At 38.6% G+C, this 21974-nt stretch overlaps 1 protein-coding gene across 2 annotated transcripts in view; it reads right to left on the minus strand.

Annotated features, from left to right (window-relative positions):
• Positions 1–21869, minus strand: part of NUP88 (nucleoporin 88) — a 34246-nt gene extending 12377 nt beyond the window's left edge. The window contains exons 1-8 of one of the 2 annotated variants that reach the window (XM_036033200.1): positions 21489–21851; positions 18687–18856; positions 17812–17937; positions 14252–14338; positions 9566–9742; positions 7545–7731; positions 6926–7073; positions 745–762 (exon numbers count right to left, since the gene is read on the minus strand). In XM_036033200.1, the coding sequence (XP_035889093.1) occupies positions 745–762; positions 6926–7073; positions 7545–7731; positions 9566–9742; positions 14252–14338; positions 17812–17937; positions 18687–18856; positions 21489–21788 (1213 nt within the window). In that variant the 5' untranslated portion in view covers positions 21789–21851. Of the gene's footprint in view, positions 1–744; positions 763–6925; positions 7074–7544; positions 7732–9565; positions 9743–14251; positions 14339–17811; positions 17938–18686; positions 18857–21488 lie in introns of both variants that reach the window. The other variant, XM_028534404.2, reaches the window with a different exon arrangement.
• Between the last annotated feature and the right edge of the window lie 105 nt (positions 21870–21974).

Genomic DNA, 21974 nt, shown 5'->3' on the forward strand with positions numbered 1-21974 from the left:
AAACAAATGAAAGATACCCTAAATAAAATAAAGCAAAATATTCATTCAGGGAACCAACAGTGACAGGAAGGAAACTAGGACTCAAAGCAACGATTTGGAACAAAAGGAAAAAAATAAACATCCAACCAGAACAGAATGAAGAAATAAGAATTCAAAAAAGTGAAGAGAGACTTACGAACCTCTGGGACAACCTGAAACATTCCAATATCCGAATTATAGGGGTGCAGGAAGGAGAAGAATAGCAAGAAATTACTTATTTGAACAAATAATGAAGGAGAACTTCCCCAATCTGGCAAAGGAAATAGACTTCCAGGAAGTCCAGGAAGTCCAAAGAGTCCCATAGAAGTTGGACTCAAGAGGAACACACCAAGGCACATTATCATTAAGCTACCCAAGATTAAAGATAAGGAGAGAATCTTAAAAGCAGCAAGAGAAAAGGAGATAGTTACCCACAAAGGAGTTCCCATAAGGCTATCAGCTGATTTCTCAAAAGAAACCTTGCAGGAAAGAAGTGGCCGGAAAGAAGTATTTGAAAATCAAAGTCATCAAAGTCAAGGACCTAAATCCAAGATTGCTCTATCCAGCAAAGCTTTCATTTAGAATGGAAGGGCAGATAAAGTGCTTCCCAGATAAGGTCAAGTTAAAGGAGTTCATCATCATCAAGCCATGAATTTATGAAATGTTAAAGGGACTTACCTAAGAAAAAGATAAAAAATATGAACAATAAAATGACAACAAACTCACAACTATCAACAAATGAACCTAAAAGAAAAGAAAAACAATGAAAACAATAACTAAGCAAACAATGAACAGGAATAGAATCAGAGAAATGGAGATCACATGGAGGGATTTCAGTGAGGAGGGGAGGGGGAAGGGAGGGGAAGGGGGAAAGGAGGGGAAGGTACAGGGAAGAAGCAGCATAATTACTAGGCATAAAATAGATGGGGAGATATAAAAATCGGTATGGGAAACAGAACTCAAAGAACGTATGTGTACAATCCATGGACATGAACTAAGGGGGGGCAGGACAGAGAGGGGGATAAAGGGGTCAAGATTGGGAAAACTGTAATCAATAGCATAATCAATAAAAAATACTTAAAAAGTATAATGAATAAATGCAATCCAAATACGTTATTTTCTAAATATTAATAGAATAGCGTTCACCAAAGAATAAGCACTTGCTATCAGGTAACTCATGTATGTATGCCTACTGTCTACCTTGGAGCATTTGTTTACAGTTCTTCACAATACGATGGTTACTGAGAAAGGTTACAGCTTTGCAAAAGACCTATGCTCGCACACATCTAGCTACTTACATGAAATTATGGAAGCAAGTGCACTCCCACAGCACAGGTGCAATGAAAATACTTAAGTGCAACTGGTTAGGGAATAGTTCTATCATAGTATGTCAGGTATGAAATGTGAAGCTCTACTTGTCTTGATAATCTTGGCTTACAGATACTTTCTAAGTTTATTTTAAGTTCTGGATACAATTTTTGTTTGAAAATCATTTATACTAAGAAACATGAGCAGTTGTTACATAGTCTTAATGTAATATTCTATACTTCTTTGAACCCTGATATCAGTAAGACTATCCTGAACCTAAAAGATGAGATTCTGAATAATTATGATTTCTAAATATTTGGTTCTGTGACTCAAGACTTTGAAAATAAAATTAGACAACTAAAACAAGATACAGAAACAAGTACACACTAAAGCTGATTTAAAATGGTAACTGGCCCTGGCTGGAGTGGCTTAGTGGGTTGAGAATCAGTCTGTGAAATGAAAGGTTATGGGTTTGATTCTCAGTCAGGGAACATGCCCAAGTTGTGGGCCAGGTTCCCGGATGGGGACATGAGGAGGCAACTGATTGATGTGTGAACATCGATCGATGTTTCTCTTCATCCCTTCCCCTTCTCTAAAAAATAAATAAAATTAATGAAATGAAATGAAATAAAATGGTGACTGTCACTCTTAAGTCTCTAAATTCAAATTTTCTTTTATCTAACAGCCTTTCTTTCTCCCCCACCTCCTCACCTGAGGACATTTTTCATTGCTTTTAGAGACAGACACACAGAAACAGCGATGTGAGACAAAGACATCAAGTAGTTGTCCCCTAAAATGTGCCCCAACTGGGGATCAAACCTGCAATCTAGTTATGTGCCCTGCCTTGGGGATAGAAACTGCAGCCTTTAGGTTTATGGAACGATGCTTCAACCAACTATGCCACCAGGCCAGGGCACAGCCTCACTTTTTTACTGTTGACTTTATAATGCATAAATGTTGTAAAATAGATGTTATATTATCATCATCTGCTTTATATGTTGGGGTTCTACATAATATCTCTGAAAAAAGCATTGTGCTGTAAGAAGTTTATAAGAATTTTTGGTCTATGGCAATCATCTCTCTGAATAACAAAATATTGAAAAGCTTCTTTTCATTTGCCCATACTTGAGACCTAGTGCTCTCAAATCATCTCATCAGGTCTGTTATTCAAAATGGCATTTCAAAATGTGTCTGTAGTGCTGAAGTCAGAAGTCTTAATTTGGGGATGTAACAGAAATCTGTTATGAAAAAGAGGCAACAACAGTAACTGAAGTAGGAAATTTACTAGATACCCAACCCCCAATATTATAGGTAGTTATTTCACTTTCCTCATTAAAAATATGGGTACATTTCAGTGATTGTAATATGCCTTTCGTACAAATATTGATGAGTCAACAATTTATTCGTTTCACATGAAACTGTTAACTCTCATTAGAACAAAGATAAAAAGGGCTACATTTAAGATTTACCAGAGATATGCATATTATCTTATTAAAGTTTTTTTTATTTATACAGCTTAGACTCCAGACAGGATGGAGGTGTAAGCAGAGACACTTCACCTCCTCACACAACCACAAGAATCATCACTAACCTCAAAATAAAAAACACCAAGAACTGCCAGAAATAGAACTGTATGGAAATTCAACAACCAGCCCTGGCTGGCATAGCTCAGTGGATTGAGCGCGGGCTGTGAACCAAAGTGTCGCAGGTTCGATTCCCAGTCAGGGCACATGCCTGGGTTGCAGGCCATGGTCCCCAGCAACCGCACATTGATGTTTCTCTCTCTCTTTCTCCTTCCCTTCCCTCTCTAAAAATAAATAAATATAATGTTTAAAAAAAAAAAAAAAAAAAAAGAAATTCAACAACCAAAGATTTAAAGAAGCCATATTCATCCAGACGGGTAGACAGGGAGCTGTGGGGGAGAGGACATGGTGTGGCGTGGAGCGGCAGTAGTGGAATGGGCAATCCCACATTTGTGTGGTGGATAAAAATCAGGAGAGATACCTTAGGAGTGAGCCATCCCAGCCCCAAGCCGGACCGTGCAGCCCAGGGTTCTAGCGCCAGGAGATAAAGCCTCGTACTTCCTGGCTGTGAAAGCCAGTAGGGTTTTGGTGCAGCTACAAACTGCCAATTTCTCAAGAAAGCCTGTTTAAAGGGCCTGCACAGACTAAAACAAACACAAACCCACCCACTCTGGGAATCACTACTGCAGCAACAGCTAGAAAGGCACCAGTCACACAAGAAAGTGGGTGAAGTGACTGGAAACAGGGCATGTGTTGGGCAAGCCTCAAGAAGCCAGGCAGTAGTATTATCCCCTCTCCCACCCCCCCCACCCCCCACAGAGCCACTGTGCAAATACTAAATACCCAAGACTCCACCCCATACAACTTAACAGGTGTGATAAGACAAGGAGTCAAAGCAGCTCTATCTAATACACAGAAACACAGGGAGGCTGCCAATTGAGGAGACAAAGAAATATGGCCCCAATGAAAGAACAGAACAAAACCCCAGAAAAAGAACTAAACAAAGTGGAGATAGCCAACCTATCAGATATAGAGATCAAAACGCTGGTATTCAGGATGCTCAAAGAACTCACTGAGTATGGCAAAAATATAAGGGAAGAAATGAAGGCTAAGTGAAATAAAAACAAAAACCCACAGGGAACCAACAGTAAAGGGAAAGGAGCCAAAATTCAAATCAATGATTTGCAACATAGGGAAGAAATAAGCATTCAACCAGAACAGAATGAAGAAACAAGAATTTTTAAAAAGTAGGCGAGTATAAGACAACTCTGGGACATCTCCAAATGTGCCAACATCTGAATCATAGGGGTGACAGAAGAAGAGGAAGAGCAAGAAATTGAAAACTTATTTGAAAAAATAATGGAAGAAAACTTTCCTAAATTGGTGAAGGAAACATACAAATCCAAGAACTGAGTCCCAAACAAGTTGGACTCAAAGAAGACCATACCAAGACATAACATAATTAAAACGCCAAAGTTTAAAGATAAAGAGAGAATCTTAAAAGCATTAAGAGAAAAGCAGAGAGTTATCTACAAAGGATTTGTCAGCTGATTTCTCAAAAGAAACCTTGCAGGCAAGAAGGGAGTGGCAAGTATTCAAAGTGATGAAAAGCAAGGACCTGCAATGTAGATTACTCTATCCAGCAAAGCTTTCATTTAGAATGGAAGGGCAGATAAAGTGCTTCCCAGAAAAGGTAAAACTAAAGGAGTTCAACACCACCAAGCATTACATGAAATGCCAAAGGGATTTATTTAAGAAAAAGATGATCAAAATTATGAATATTAAAATGACAACAAACTCAACTATCAACAACTGAATGTAAAAAGCAACAAACAAAAACTAAGCAAACAACCAGAACAGGAACAGAATCATAGATACAGAGATCATTTGGAGGGTTATCAGCTGGGAGAAGAGGGAGAATGGGAGAAATGGTACAGGAATTAAGAAGTATAAATCGTTGGTACAAAATAGACAGGGGGAGGGTAAGAATAGTATAGGAAATGTAGAAGCAAAAGAACTTTTATGCATGACCCATGGACATGAACTAGGGGCGGGGGCGGGGGGGGGAATGCTGAAGGGAAGGTGGGTACCTGGCCAATGGAGGCAAAGGGGAAAATTAGGACAACCCTAATAGCATAATCAATAAAATATACTTAAAATTTGTTTTTATTAACTGATTTTAGAGAGAAGGGAGAAAAAGAGGAATAAACATCAATTTTTGTTGTTCTACTTATTTATGCATTCATTGGTTGATTCTCATATGTGCCCTCACCGGGGATTGAACACACAACCTTGGTGTATCAGGATGATGCTCTAAACAACTTAGCTACCCAGTCAGGAAGCACATGCATCTTTATAAGGAAACCAATTAATTTATATTACTTTACCTAATGTCTCCATTTCTTCATTTATCAAGCATAGTTTCAAGACAGTATTTAGACTTTATGTCTTCAAGTACTTATTAATAAGATATGCCCAATGAGTTCTCTCTGCTGGTCCATTATAGGACCCTTTTCCCTTAAATGTTTTGGCTACACTTTAATTGAGAGTCAAAGTCATTATTACCAAACCTATACAAATTGTTAGTGAGACCATAAGCAGATTAAGTCAGACTGCTATGCAACTGAACTCTGTAATGCTCAGAAGAAAACTGTGAAAGGTACACCCAATTATTCCAGCTGAGTAAGCTTTTGTTCCCTGTTCTTTAAAGAGAAGACAAGATCCTAGAGGAGACTCTGAGAAATCATGGAAGGGCAAATGAAATTACAAGAATTTTGTTAGCAGGAACCTTAAAGATCATCTGACATTATCCCTGTTGTTTTCAGATGAGAAAACTGAGGACCAGAGAGGTTGAATAAATGCCCGATACTACAGAGCCTATTAATTTGAGTTGTAACTAGTACCTAAAGGACACTCCAGACTCCTAGTCACATACTCCTTCCACTCAGCCACTCTGCCTCAACAACACATTCTTTAACTGTCACATGTCTTTATCCAAGAGCTCCCTAGGTGAACAGAGATAAGGTGCCAGAACAATCTGGGACCAACTCAGAGAAGTTAAAATAAAAAAAATAACATTTAAATTGGGTCTGATTACAACAAGATGTGTTCTAAAAAATGAAGAAAGTGTTTTATTACTTATTTTTTAAGAAAGCTATGTTAAAGAGGTATCTGAATATCAGTATATTATAATTTGATTTTTAAAGTTTATTAAAGTTTGTATACCTTTAAGTATTTCAATCATGGAATCTTCTTTAATTTGAACCAGAAAAAAGTCACTATTATAAATCTTGGTAGATCCAGACTAAAGCCCACTATCTTAGACTTGGGGAATGTGCCCAGCCTTTTTTGGACCTAAAGTGTAATGTATGACTAAAAGGACAAAAAAAGCCAGTTAAATTCTTAAAGGCTGGAACCACAGAACAAATAAATAGCACAAAATAGTCTGTGATAGTTTTAGTATAAATGTAACAGAATAAAAGAACAGAATTTAGTGAATACTCAAAACACTAATTCAAAAAACTATATGCTCCCCTTTGTTCAGTGGAACATTATTTATATTAGATATGGAAGCAGCTCAAATGCCCATCAATAGATGAGTGGATAAAGATGTGATACATATATACAATTAAATGTTCTTAATACATAAAGGAATAGTTAGTCATAAAAAGGAATGAAATCCTGCCATCTGTGACATGAGTGGACCTACACTAAGTGAAATAAGTCAGAGAAAAACAATTATCATATGATTTCACTTACATGTGGAATCTAAAGCACAAACAAAATAGAAACAAACTCCTAGATACAGAGAATAAACTGAGGGTTGCCAGAGTGGAGGGGGATGGGTGAAAAAGGTGAAGGGCTTAAGTACAAAGTGGTTATTACAGACCATCATGGGGATGTAAAGTACAGTATGGGGAATATATCAATAGTACTGTCGTAACTATGTGCCAACTGGGCACCAGAATTATTGGGAGAGGGGTTCGTTGGTAAAGTATATGTCTAACCACTATGTTATACACCTGAAACTAATATTAAGTATTAAATGTGATCTGTAATTGAAAAAAATACCTTACCTGTGTGAAGTTTGATTGGACAAGAAAAGTCAGAATCAAAGGGCTCATCTTCTCCTGATGCCAGTTTCAGGGCTAGCTCCAACTCAACACACTCAAACACATACAGAGAAGGAATAAGATCGGCCCTGGAATCCCACGACTTTTCTGACTGTAAAAAAAGCAAAATTTTAGTTTTTTATGTTCACCTGAAAATGTACACAATGAAAAACAAAAGCAAAAAGCTGATTTAAATATTGCCTTCTAATTCTTAATTCCACCCCCTATTATGACAGTACCTTGTTATTTTTCAAAGAGAAAAGTCTCTCTTAGGAAGAACAAACAAATTTAGAGGAGCTAATGCAGCAGTTCAAAGGTTCTTTTTATCTGTCACTAAAGAATGCCAATTTAGAGTTCAGAAAGAAAGATATATGTAGGTTGGTGGATCAAGTAAGTTAGGCACCTTCTCTTCTTCCCATTTAAATTTCTAAGTGGGCTTCAATTGATTTCAAGTGTTTAATTTCCAAAATACACAGAAGTGTCAGATATAAACTAAATTCCTAATATATATTAAGCATTTATATTGGCACAGAAGTATACTAAGTATTGGAGATACAAATATACACTCACTAGCTTGACTTACTGTTTGGTCATCTTCTTCCTCCCCTTCCAGCACAACACAGTGATACAACATTCCTGATTCAGTGGCAATCACTAAGATGTTGGGGACACAGGGTAAGCAGAGTATTGCACAAGCGTCATAACCATAGTTATCTTCAGCTGCAGGATGCATGGGCAATGGACCCAACAGCTTTCCGATATCCCCAGGACTGAATAAAGAGTGAAACAAATGTAGGTAAAAAAAGTATCAGTGCTGTAAGCCCTCTTTTCTTTACAAAATACACTTACACAACAGCATATTAAACCACGCCTGGTTTTATCTACCACTTATGTTCTGATGATCCCCAATTTTTTTTCTCAAGTGTAGCTTATTGCCAGGGCTCCAGTCCCACATATTTAATTGGATTAGACAAATACATTTATGGAGAGCTAGATGACACCCCTACCGAACTGATGGGTTGGCTGGTGAAGCAGACATTTAACCAGAATTACTATACCATGTAATAAGTGTAACAACGCAAGGCTTTTACAGTGTACAAAGGAATACAGAAAGATACAAAGAGTGAGATGTATAAGAAAGGTATCAAAAGCAAGTAAGATCAGTGGAGAAAGAGTATATTCTGGGAAAAGGTGGTAAACATCCCAAGCTAGGGAACAGGATATACAAACTCCTGGAGGCATGAAGGATTAGGAATTAACAAGAAGGAAACTTAGCTTAGTATGATGGGAGGTAAAGTACAAAGTCTAAGGCAACAGAGAAGGAGTGAGGCAGATACTCAAGACTGGCTTACAAAGCAGAGGATCCCATGTGCCATGTGAAAGGGCTCAGAGTCTATGTGCTGGGGACAATGTGCCACTAGAGGTTTAAATCATGAGTGATTTACTAAGATTTATTTGGTAGTGAGCAGTAGTGAAAAGAATGACAAAGAGGGGACCAAAATGGGATTCAGGGCAACTATTTAAGAATGATCTTGGCCCTGGCTGGTGTAGCTCAGTGGACTGAGCGCTGGCCTGCAAACCAAAAGATCGCTGGTTCGATTCCTAGTCAGGGCACATGCCTGGCTTTGGGCCAGGTCCCAGGTCGGGGATGTGCGAGAGGCAACCACACATTGATGTTTCTCTCCCTCTCCTTCTCTCTCCCTCTAAAAATAAATAAAATCTTAAAAAAAAAAAATGATCTTGGCAGATGATGAGGGTTTGAAGCAGGGACAAGAGAATGGAGAAGGATATATACATTCAAGAAATGTTCACAGTAAAATCAATAGAATTTTGGGACCGGACTAGACATAAGAGAATATAGATGACTCTCAGGCTTGGAGCTAAGGTTACTAGGTAGATCACAGTGCGGACAAATGAGAGCCAGGTGGCAGAGGGGAGAAAGGGATAGGGAGAGTGATAACGTTACACAACATCCCCTGAGAGAGATCATATGGGGAAGGCAGACAACACTTCTATCAAGGAGAATGTTACTGGGAATAAAGCCTCACCATTCTGCAATCTATCAAGCTCTTTCGTGTTTCTCATCTTTATAATTTTGCATACTCTATTCTCTCTCCTCTTTACAGAATCATAGGTATAAAGATCATTTGGAGGGTTATTAGCTGGGAGGGCAAAGGGGGAGAATGGGGGGAAAGGTGCAGGGATTAAGAAGCATAATTGGTAGGTACAGACTAGACAGGGGGATGTTAAGAGTAGTATGGGAAATGGAGAAACCAAAGAACTCATATTTACGACCCATGGACATGAACTTGGAGGAGGGACTGCTGGAGGGAAGGGGTATACCAGGTGGAGGAGGGTAAAGGGGGAGAAATTGGGACAACTGTAATAGCATAATAAAATATATTTTTAAAAAATAAAAATAAAACCAAACTCCTTACCATGACTTCCAAGTCCTTAAAAAAATAAATAGAATATGAAAGCCAAGCACTGAAAGGGTACAACACTCCCACAAACTCAAAAGCACAGATCCCAACCCTAACTATTGCAATCTCTACTGGAGCACAAGCTGGACTTTCATTTAGGTGGGTTACCTCCTCAACTTACCTGTGTAACAGACTAACATACGTAAGGAAAGTCTCCCCATTCTCATATAAGATGTACAGTGGGTATGCCACGACTTCATCTTTGCCTTTTTGTCCAAATGTATTCTTTGGGACTGCTGCCAGTGGCCCAAAGTCAAATGCTACTGCCGTTTCTCCTAGAGATGCTGTGTATGCCCTTCTGAAATGAGATTAAAAAACAAACTTGTTGAAAACAGGCCCAATAACAGGAGGTGGGATGGAATTTGTATTCAATAGAGAACACAAAAAATTATGATTATGAGGAATGTTAAGCAACACTGGAAAATTATGTGAAAGTAGGCCATAAACTTGTGTAGTGCTATTTTAATTTTAAATAGTTTAAGTACAGACACAAATAGCAAAAATATACAAATACAAACATGCATAAACACAAAAAGAAACAAAAAGAAAATATATAAAAACATTTACAGTTTTCTTGAATAGTAGGATGCATTTACTTAACAATATTTACTAAGTATCTAGTCTGTGCCAGGCACTGTGGTAGGTTCTGGGAACACATCAGTTCATTAAACAAAGGCCCTACCTCTAGTTATAAAGACCTACAACAAACAGAGGAGAAAAGAACACATAATACCAAGTCAGAGAATGATGCTATGAAGGGGAAAAAATGTAGGGTAAGAGGGTATTGATGCAGGTACTGCTTTAGACTAGGTGGTCTGGGATGGATTCTGACAAAGTGAGAATTGGGCAAAGATTTTAAGGAAGTTAAGGGAGCAAGTATGGGTTGTGTAGCAAAGGAGCAGTTGAGGCAGAAGGAAGAACATGTGCAAAAGCACTTAGGTGGGAAGGTGGTCGATACCGTCTAAAGAACGGCAAGGAGGCCAAGGTAGTTACAGTGAGAGAGTCAGGGCACAGAGGGAGGAATGAGGGTGGAGAGAGGGGGAGTCAGGGCCGGACCTGAAGGCCCTCCAGGGCCCTGGTAAAGACTCTGAGAAATCAACGGGGTGTGGAGAGCAAGAAAATAGAATGATCTGATTTATACTGAAAGTATCATTTTGGCTGTTATACTGAAGACAGACATAGAATTTGACATAATATTTCATTTTCTTAATACTTTATTGTAGTTTGCCCAATTTTCTATAATAAATATACATTACCTTTATAATCAGGAAAGACAAGTGATAAACCATGCTGTTTTTACAATTTTAAAATTTAGTATAATTGGTTACCCCAACAGATTTCAGTTTAATACAAGGGTGATGAATAAGGTTATTATTTTAACCACAATTTAATACAGTTGAAAGTCAACATTATTCTAAGGTATTATAAGTACTATATTTTAGTTTGTTTATCACATGAAAGGTATATGGTATCAGGATGCTAAAAATGAGAAATCCCAATATCTACAATAAAAGAACTGCATCAGTTCAACTAAAAAATCAAGACAATAAATGGGAACAAATAGACATAGAAATTAACTTAAAGATACTTAACTCCCAACCATTAAAACTTAACTGGAACTTAAATATAGGAATATTTCTAATACTTGATCCAATAATGATAGTAGATATCAATTAATGACTACTTATCTGTGGTAGGACCCATGCTAAGCACTTCTAATGCATGATCTCACTTATTCTGCACAATAATCCTAACGAATGAGCACAATTATAATTTTTTTATATTCATGGAAATGAGTCTTAGCGCAATCGAGTAACTTGACCAGATGCCATGGCTGACAAATGGTAGAGCTGAGATTAGAACCCAGCTGTGTTGATAACTGCGGGGCCCTCCTGCCTCTCTCTCACCTAGACAATGTGTCTGTAACGGCAAGTTGATAAGCTGTGGAAATACACTGCCAGGGAGAAAACACCCTGACACCAGGACAGGCCCTATCAACCCCAGACGCAGTTATTTCCCTTATTGTGGAGATGGATACACTGAAATTTAAGTAGCTGCTGCTGTAAGACATTAAAATCACTTAACTGAAACTTTCAATTCTGGGACAACCAAAGAGAATCAATGTGGTCCCAGGTTGGTGGCAACCTCTAACTCCTAGTGGAAGGAGATAAAAATCCTCTGTGGAGGAATACACCCGAAACTCAGGCTTTCAATATTCCCGAACATAAGCTCAACAATAAACTCCAAATGGACTAAAGACTTAAATGTAAGACCCGAAACCATAAAACTCCTAGAAGAACATATAGGCAGTTATGTTCTTTCTGACGTTGCACTTAGTAATATTTCTTTTTGATATTATCTCTTCAAATAAGGGAAACAAAAAAATTAAAAATAGAACTACATCAAACTAAAAGTTTTTTGCACAGCAAAGGAAACCAACAAAACAAAAAGACAACTTACCAACTGAAGATACTTGCTAACAATACATCCAATACAGGGTTAATATCCCAAATGTATAAAAACTCATACAACTTAACAGCAAAAAACCCAAACAATCCAATTAAAAAATGGGCAGAGGACCTGAACAGACCTTCCGAAGAGGACATACAGATGGCCCATAGACATATGAAAAGATGCTCAATGTGCCCTGGCTGGGGTAGCGCTGGTATGGTGCAGTGAATTGAGCACCAGCCTGTGAACCAAAGGGTCACTGGTTCAATTCCCAGTCAGGGCACATGCCTGGGTTGCAGGCCAGGTCCCCAGTTGGGGGTGTGCTATAGGCAACCACACACTGATGTGTTCTCCCTCCATTCCCTTCTAAAATAAAACATTAAAAAAAAAAAGATGCTCAATGTCACTAATCATCAAAGAAATGTAAATTAAAACCACAATGAATGGCTACTACCATCATCAATAAATTAAAAAACAAGTACTGGTGAGGATGTAGAAAAAACCTTTGTGCAATGTTGGTGAGAATGCAAAATTGGTGCAGCCATAATGGAAAACATACTGGAGGTTCCTCAAAAAGTTAAAAATAGAATTACCCCCTACCCCAAAGAAGACAAGAGGAGAGAACTACCTTATGACCCAGCAGTTCCACTTCTGGGTATCTATCTGAATCCAAGGCACTAATTTGAAAAGATACAGGCACCCCTATGTTCATTGCAATGTTACTTACAATAGCCAAGATATGGAAGCAGCCCAATCAATAGACAAATGGATAAAAAAGCTGTGGTACACATATACAAAGAAATATTACTCGTCCATAAAAAAAGAATAAAATCCTACCATTTGCAACAACAGGGAAGGACCTAGAGGGTATTATGCTAAGTGAAATGTTAGTCAGAGAAAAACAAATATTATATGATTCACTTATATGTGGAATGTAAAAAACAAAACACACAAACAAACAGACTCATAGACACAGAGAACAACCTGATGGTTGCCAAATATTAGGGGGATTGGGGAGGCTGGATGAAAAATGTGAAGTGATTAAGAAGTAAAAATTGGTAATTACAAAATAGTCATGAGATGTAAAGTACAGCATAGGGAATATAGTTAACAACACTGACTATGTATGGTACCAGGTGGGTACTAGACTTACTGCGGAATCACTATAAATTATAAAAACATCTAGTAACTGTACTATATACCTGAAGCTAATATGACATATTAAATATCAACTATAATTGAAAAAATATTTTTAAAGTAGACCTAAGTGCACAATTAAGATATTAGCAATGAAAGGAAGAAGCCTTTCTTGGTGGGTCAGGAAAACCAAATACATATTTAGATCCCTACCCCATCCCCCAAGGTCCTCAGAGACCAAAACTGCCAAATACAGGATAGCTATATATAAAATATTCAGAGGAATAAAGGTTGGAAAAACAAAAATAAATGACTATTAGATATGACCATGGAGACATGAAAAGAGCTAAATGGAAGTCCAGAAATCCTGCTACTAAAAGCCTCACTTCACATGCACACACTGCAGGTGATCATGTGTAGTGATCACCAGAGAAGTCTGATGATCAGGAAGTCAAAGGAATAGGGTTTATGAGTTCAAAGGGTGATTCTGTTAGTGGTCAACACAGCCAGGAACTTGCCCCTATAGTGGGTAAGAAAAATCACAGAAGTCAGGGTCACTGGGGAATCAGGAGGGCTATCTATGTCCAGTCCAGTTCTGGGACACTAGATGCTGGTCTGGGAGCTCAGCAATCTGCCTGCCTACACTGAGTGAACAGATGGTAGGCCTCTAGCCCAACACTCACCTTTCACCTTTTTGGTACTTTCGTAATATTAGAATTTATTCCTTTTTTTATCCTTACTCAAGGACATGTTTTTCTTTGCTTTTAGAGAGAGAAGAAGGGAGAGGAGAGAAACATCAATGTGCAAGTGAAAGACCAATTGGTTGTCTCCCGGATGTGCCCTGAATGGGGATCAAATCCTCATCCTAGCTATGTGCCCTGATTGGGAATTGTACCTGCAACCTTTCAGTCTACAGGAAAATGCTCCAACCAACCAAGCCACACTGGCCAGAGCTGGACTTTATTCAAGATACAACACGGAATCAGTTTAAGCCACTCACATTTTAGAACTTTCTTGAAAAAAGATCAATCTAGTAGTTATGACGACATTCAGATTTGCAACATGTTACTTATTCACATTGCTTACTTTTTGCTTATTTCTCACCTTACCAAAAGCATGCTAAAGTCACCTCTTGAAAACCTTGCAACCCGTTAAAACAACATTTATAATCTCAATAACCTAATTTGAAAAGCATTTCATGACACAAATGAAAACTTACCCTTTACCGAGCATTAGACTTTCCTCTTCTGCTTCTGAAAGTATGATGACATTAGTGGGTGTCTGGGGCTCTCGCAGAGAGTAAATTCTAGAAGTCAAAAGAGAAGAAAGTCAGCACTTAAAATTCTTTTTTCTTTTTTACTATATTTTATTATTTATGCTATTACAGTTGTCCCTACTTTTTTCCCCTTTGTCCCCCTCCAGCACCCCTTCCCTCAGGCAATCCCCATACTGTTGTCCCTGTCCATGGGTCATGTATATGTTCTTTGACTAATCTGTTTGCTTTCCTTTATCCAGTCTCCACAACCCTGCTCTATCCCCTCCAACAGCTGTCAGTCTGTTCCATGTAATTATGCCTCTGCTTCTACTTTGTTTTTTAGTTTATTTTGTTCATTAGATTCACCGGTATACGTGAGATCATATTCTATTTGTCTTTCACTGACTGGCTTATTTCAACTAGCATAATAGCCTCTAGGTCCATCCAAGCTGTCACAGAAGGTAAGAGTTCCTTCTTCTTAACTGCTGCATAATATTCCCTTATGTAAATGTACCACAGCTTTTTTATCCACTCATCTACTGATGGGCACTTATGCTGTTTCCAGATCTTGGCTATTGTAAATAATGCTGCTACAAACATAAGGGTGCATGTATTCTACTGAATTGGTGTTTCAGGATTCTTAGGGTATATTCCCAGAAGTGGAATTGCTAGGTCAAAAGGAAGTCCCATTTTTAATTTTTCTTTTTAGAGACAGAAATATCAACTGATTGCTTTCTATACATGCCCCACTTAGGGATTAAATATGCAACCTAGGTATGTTCCCTGACCAGTATCGAAACCCCCAACCTTTTGGTATATGGGACAATGTTTCAACCAACTGAGCCACACTGGCCAGGGCTCCATTTTTAATTTTTTGAGGAAACTCCACACTATTTTCCACTGTAACTGTACTAGTCTGCATTCCCACCAACAGCATACTGGGGTTCCCCTTTTTCCACATCCTCGCCAATACATGTTTAATTCTCTTTCATTCTCCAAAATTGTTCTTTCTTCTATATATCTAGGCAGATCTTGAGAATTTTTCTGCCAGTTATCACAACCATTTCTTTCCCAAAGATCTTTCTATTACTGACCAAGTAGGTATTTTATTTGTTCTTTTAACAGGAGGTTTCCTTGGGACCTGAAGAAATATTCTCCATCCTTACCAAAATTCTTTATTAGTCTACTCCACAGCATTGCACCTCTGCCTCTTCCATCCAAAATCCTTAGCCATATCTACCTTATGTGCTCATCTTACAACTGCCCCTAAGTTTGCCAGCTTCCCTTTGATTATACCCATCTCTCTCTCTCTGCCTGTTAGACACCAAATCTAATTAGAGAAATAACCATATCTCACTATTCTGACCAGCAGAATGAGTGACATTTAGCCTATAATCTATATATGCTTTTGTTATATAAAGACACTATCACGTCATCCCTATTTTCTTAAGGGGAAGCATAAAACTAAAAAAAATTTTCACCAGTATCGTTTTAAACTTAACCTGTTCCATTATCAATAAAATACCATTTAACAATGAAATATTTTCATTGAAATATTTCAATGAAATATTTTCAATGAAAATTTAAACCAACTAAACACACATTCACTGTGGTCTTCCTAGCTGCCTATAAGCAATGACTTCAAAATACATGTAAGTACTAGAGAGCATATATTGTAATGAGGAACACTGAAACACTAAATGCAACAGGGCACTGAGTGGGAATTTCTTGCTGCCCTGAAATTGTCAATAAGGCCCACTGCTTAGGAAAGAGAAGTGTTAAATACCCCATATCTTAAAAAGAACCTTCAATAACTGAGGCCAGATTACTCCTTCAGGGCTTAAGTGAAGAAGACTTAGACTTTGCTATCTCCCACCCTATATAAAAGGAAGACTGAGAGAGAGGGTGCCAAGAGTCCTTAGGCATACAGTACAATGTTCATAATGGGAAGCATTCCTTCCTCCTTTCTTTATCCCCAACTACAAAGCCAAATGGAAGGGTAGGGAAGTCTCTAAGAGAAATGGTCAGATTTAGAGGTGCCTGTAATAAAGGGGAGATGAGTAGGTCATTTCTGAGCTAAATCCCAGATGTGTTACAGGAAACTACAGGCCACCAAGGTGAGGAAATTCCTGGGTGAATCTGGCATGCCATCTCCTAGGATTAGGGGGATATGAACACTATATGGTATCTACTTCATACATGAAGATTACTGGAGGAAGAGAGGCTGGAAAGGTATAAGAAATGGCTATGGTATAGCACGCCCAGTTCTCTGTGGTCCTCGGAGGGCAGAAAAAAATACCTGAGCAGCTACCATGACCACAATATGAAAGACAAGGGAGGAGTACCAAGTTTGGGGATACGCCATCTTGAGAGAGGGTTCAGGGCATACATAGCTATTAGAGACAATGAGAGACAGAGCTCTGTAATGATGGAGAGGTCTGGAGACTAAACACACCCCCATAAACACATACATACCATTTGTGCAGTAACTACCCCATCAACAGCGGCCACCAGCAGCATGTGGAATTAGATTAATCTAGGATCAGGGATATGCCCCTACCCCTCTGCCCCACCACTGACAGACAACAATTAGGTCAGATGTTTGCCTCAGCTATCCTCCCTACTCCAATTAACAAGGGCTTTAGACCCAGAAGGAGGAAGAGGCAGCCCGCTCCTGATACTCTACCCCCTACCTCAAGATGCTGGGACAGAAGAAGAGTCAAAGAGCAGATCATGCTCCCTCCACTTACTGCAGCTGCCTCAGGGTCTGAGCCATGAAAGGCCCAGGTTATGGTTTTGAAACAGATCTGAGATTGGAGTTTTAAACTGGACAGACTGTTTTTATACCTAAAAGTAACCAGAAAGCTATGAGATCTATAAAAGATGCCATTAAGGGATCAAGTATTGAGTAGGGAAGGAAGATTTGGTAGAATACAGGTAAAAAAGGAAAAACAGAACTGGAGGTATTTATATCTCAGTCAGTTGAGCCTCCCCATAAACTTTTTATATAAGGCAGATCCCGAAAGCTAACTGATAACAGAAATCTTTGCAGGATTAGGTCACTTAATCCAGTACAAAACTTGGAAGAGGCTTTAGAATCATCAAATCTGCTCGTTTTACAAACTGGAAACTGGAGTTCCCCTAAAAGAAGTTTAAGATCTCAAAGACAGAAGTGGCATTGAGATCTCTCAATTCCCAGTCATATTCTCTTCCCCCTATGCTACATTACATCCAAAATAGTGACATTAGGAAAACAGCTCAGGAAGGTTATTTTAACAGTACTTATTAGTCAGAATTAGGTAGGAGAGAATGGAGGAGGCAGGAAGACTAGTTGAGAGAGAACAGCAGTAATTAGGGCGTGTAAGTTAGGGCAGTTAGACTATCCTTGAGAATGGGTTACAACAGCCATCAGATAAAGCATTCTAACATCCCAGGACCCATTAGTGGACCTTGAATTCTTAACTGGCAAACGCAAATGGAACCTCCCCAATCACAAGGCTATAAGACATAAAAATAAAACTTACCTTATTACGTTGTCTGATGTTAACAGCACTATGTGGGGATCCAGCATTTCACTTGGATACCAGGCAGCATGCTTTAGAGTCAGAGAGGTAGAACTGGTGAAAAATCTCTCAGCAATTGGAGTGGTACTAAAATAAAGACAACAATTTTCCAACAAAACAGTTTGTAGGACTTGGATGAAAAAAATCTTCTAAAGGAAAATCTATTTGAACACTCTTTGCTTTTCTTCAACTTTCTTTCTCTTTTAAGCCTTGCTAGGGGAGCATTCAAAGCATTGATTCAATCAATATCAAAGAATTAAAATAAAAACACTTTCTAAATTGTAGAGCATTTTATATTGTACACATGATTTTAGATACAGTATCTTATTTGATCCTTTTAGTAACTCTGTGAGGAAAAACACAAGAGCAGATATTATCATTCCTATTGTGGAAATGAGGAAATGGAGTTAGAAAACATTTTAAGGGGATCCAACTTGTAAGTTGTGGAACTAAAGGTGGGTTTCTACCGTATATTCTTTTCAGTAGATCTTTCAGATGGTCACTTTTCTGGATTTGTTGGGGAAAAAAATTATACAAAAACAAAACTTTGTTGAACTTACGAGCAAACTGTCTGGCTCACAGATAAAGAACTGCTTTTAAAAAATCTTATTTCTACCTTGAAGAATGACCTGACTTTTAAAGAGAGAGTAATGTGATAATTCAGATAGAATAAAATATAATCACATATATACCATAAACATTATTACCATAAAATGCCAATGTGCAGACCATATGGAATATTCATAATAAACATACCTTAGAATTACTGGTCTTGAATAATTTTCTGCATGGATTACAAACTATAAAGTTAAACACTAAATGAAAATATAACTTACCTACAATTTACTGTTGATTTTCCACCTTCAAATTCAGAATTCTTCCCCCATCTTTTAGGTAATTCTAACACTGTAAGTCCTTTTACTCCTATAAGTGCCACATGATGCTGTGTTGGGCTTAACAAGACTTGATAGACTTCAAACAGGGGTGGATTTATGCAAAGCAATCTCTGAAATTAAAGCAAACTGGTCAAAATAGTTAAGTTTAATGTAAATATATGTGACAGTTAGTTGAAACCACAGTACTGCTTTAGTTTTCCATAACTGTAAGAAAATGAAGCATTCTGGATAATTATTAACACTTGGGCCATTAACTGAAGAAATAATTTTAACTATTTTGATTGGAATGTTATAAAAATGCATCAAATCTCCCTACCTTGATAAATACTGTACATAATTTCCCTCTTTATGATCAAACTCCAGCCTCAATTTTCCACGATTCCCTACTTGTACTTTATACTCCCTCCATATAACTTGTACTTCTTGGTAATAATTATCATGCTTCGTTATGACTTTGTGTCTCTGCATAACTGTTCCTCTTCCTGCAATCTACAATGCCCTTTTCCTTTTTTCTTAAGCAGGCTAATACATTCTTGAAGATTCAGTCTCAATATGCTTTCCTCCCATGAAAATAACCCTGATCTTCTGGACAGGGATAAAATGCATTTTCCTGGACTCCCATAGCACACTCTGTTATAGTTCTTATCACCCTGCATTCTAATTATCCTTTCACTTGCTCATCCCATACAAATAACTATGAATTACTCAGAATGAATGAATTATGAATCCATATCTTTCCTCTCAGTATCTTTAGCATAGTATATGGCATATTGCTGACTCAATGTATGTTTTAGTGAACAAATGAAGAACTCAGAAGTATTAATAAATAACTATGTTATATTAGAAATAGTAAAAGATAGAGAATGGCTTCAAAAACTTCTGTAGCAAGTAAAATGACATTTTACCTATGCAGATATGGAACAGTGTTTGTCTTAGCATCATATGCTCTCAAAAAACATTCACTCCTTCCTATTTCTTCTCTTGTGACTACATCCAGTTCCCATTTTCTTATCTTTCTACTTTCAGCAATAAACCATGAAATTGCCAATGTATTGCCTATCCTTATGTATGGAGAATCACACTAAGCCCAAATCCTTTTAGACAAGTTATTGTAAATATAATGAAGTTTCTATTAATTGTTACTGATGTCTATAAGCCTGATTTTGGGGTTTTTAGTTGCCCTTTGCTGACTGTAATTGTTTTTTCTCCTGTCAGTGGCTCTTTCCCTTTTTTGCCTACCTTTTCAACCCCCATCTTCTTTCTACTTGATTTTGACAGTCTATGTCAAATCAACCAGAGGCCACCTTTCTTATGCTATGCATACAATTCAATTACCTCCAGTCGCTTATGACAATCAGTATTTAGAAGTTTTTTGGTTTTATTTCTAAGTCACTACTTATGCTTTTGTTAACTTTTAAAGTTGCAACTCATGCTAAGCCACTTTCTTGCCTATTTCTGAGTTTTTGATATTCTGGAGGATTGAGGGTCATTCAAATCTCATCAATATTTACTGAGAGCTTATATGTTCCAGGCACTAAGTGAAATCCTGGAGGTACCTAAAACATAAGTAAGGCACAAGGAGCCCCTGCCTTGGTATTTACTGTATAGAAAAGCATACAAATAAATAAACAAGTGTGAATAATTTAATTACAACTGTGCGAATGCTGTGTGCTGAGCACCTTTGTAAATTACTCATGTAAACTGAAATTTTAAAGTAGATTGTAGACTTGTGATGTACTTTGAGAACTGGAAAATTTTATCTAGCACCTCTTTAATTTCAAATCATTTCTCACCATCTAGAATCAGGCAATGCCACACAACAGATGTCATGCATTAGCACGTGTGACAAGTTTTTTAGTTTTTACTCTTTAAAAGGAGAGAATCAGTTTATTACAAATATAAACATTGCCAGAAAGCAATGTCTGATTACAGCAAGTGAGGAATACTTTCTGATCACACCCGCTTTCACATGCTGTTGGCATACCAAAGACAAGCAAAAATCCTTTCCAACCTTGAGAATGGCCTAGCTTTCTAAAGGTAAATGCAAGAATTAACAGGGGATTTCTTCTCTACGTCAGGCACAAAACTTGGTACTTTCAAATCTATTACCTGACCTGTCGCTCCTAACCCCAAGGGAAAGGTAGGCTTACGCCTATTATTCTGAGTGTCACATCATGAATGAGGTTTCTCAGGACCAACCCACTAAAAATAGCAACTGCACGCACACCCTCTGTCCTGTTACCCTGCTTTGTTTTTCTTCAGAGCGCTTGCATAACTGATGTTACTGAGTATTCCGTGGTCTTTCCCTTCCTCCCAGACCCCAGGAACTTAAGCACCTTGAGAGTATGAGTTCCTATAACTGTGTCTAGCACAGTGACCAGGTCGATAAAGAGGCAACAAAAGGCTATGTAGCGATGCTTGAGCGGAATAGAAAGAAATGAAGAGACTTTTTTACTCGAAGTGAAAAACTGCCAGGATGGAGAGGGGAAAAAATAAATAAAAAACAATAGCTCAGCTCTGGCGGGTGGCTCAGTTGGTTGGAGGGCGTCCCCATAGGCCACGGATGCGGTTAAGTGCGTGAGGGTCAGGGCACATACAAGAATCAACCAGTGAACGCATCGGGTAAACGGAACAACAAATCGGTGTTTCCCTCTCGCTCTCTCTCAAAATCAATAATTAAAAAAAAAAAACATGAATTCAGATCCCAGGTGACGGTCATTTCCTAGATTAGCCTGGCCATACCTGGTACTGGGAGAGAGAGGGCTCCTCACCCGCGCCGCTGAGGCCCCGAAGGCGAACCACTAAGAAGGAGCTGCCTTCTCCGTCCCACAGGAAGAGTTCTCCGCCAAGGCCGAAGACCAGGTTTCTCGTCAGCAACTGCGGCGGCGGCGGCGGCGAAGGCAAAGATAAAGAAGCCGCATTCCCAGCCTCGGCTGGACTCTGGCTTTTCAGTCCCTCCCTGAGCCGCAAGAACACAGCGTGGTTAGGAAGCCAGGTCTGCCACAGCTCCCCGTCACCTAAAGGTCCCGCGACAGCCGCCATCTTGGCCCAACTGCTCTCCCCGTTCCAATCGCTCAGCCCGCCGCTGAGCGCGGCCAATCTGCGGCCAGCCTCCCACTGCGTTGGCTAGTCAGGGAGCAGGCATCCCGGAAGCACGAGGCTGGCGAACGTAAAGCCCGCCTATCGGGCAGGGACAACGCTAGTGGAAAGCCAATCCCCAGTCAAGTA

The sequence above is a fragment of the Phyllostomus discolor genome, chromosome 8 (assembly GCF_004126475.2).
Source record: "Phyllostomus discolor isolate MPI-MPIP mPhyDis1 chromosome 8, mPhyDis1.pri.v3, whole genome shotgun sequence".
In the NCBI taxonomy this organism is placed as follows: domain Eukaryota; kingdom Metazoa; phylum Chordata; class Mammalia; order Chiroptera; family Phyllostomidae; genus Phyllostomus; species Phyllostomus discolor.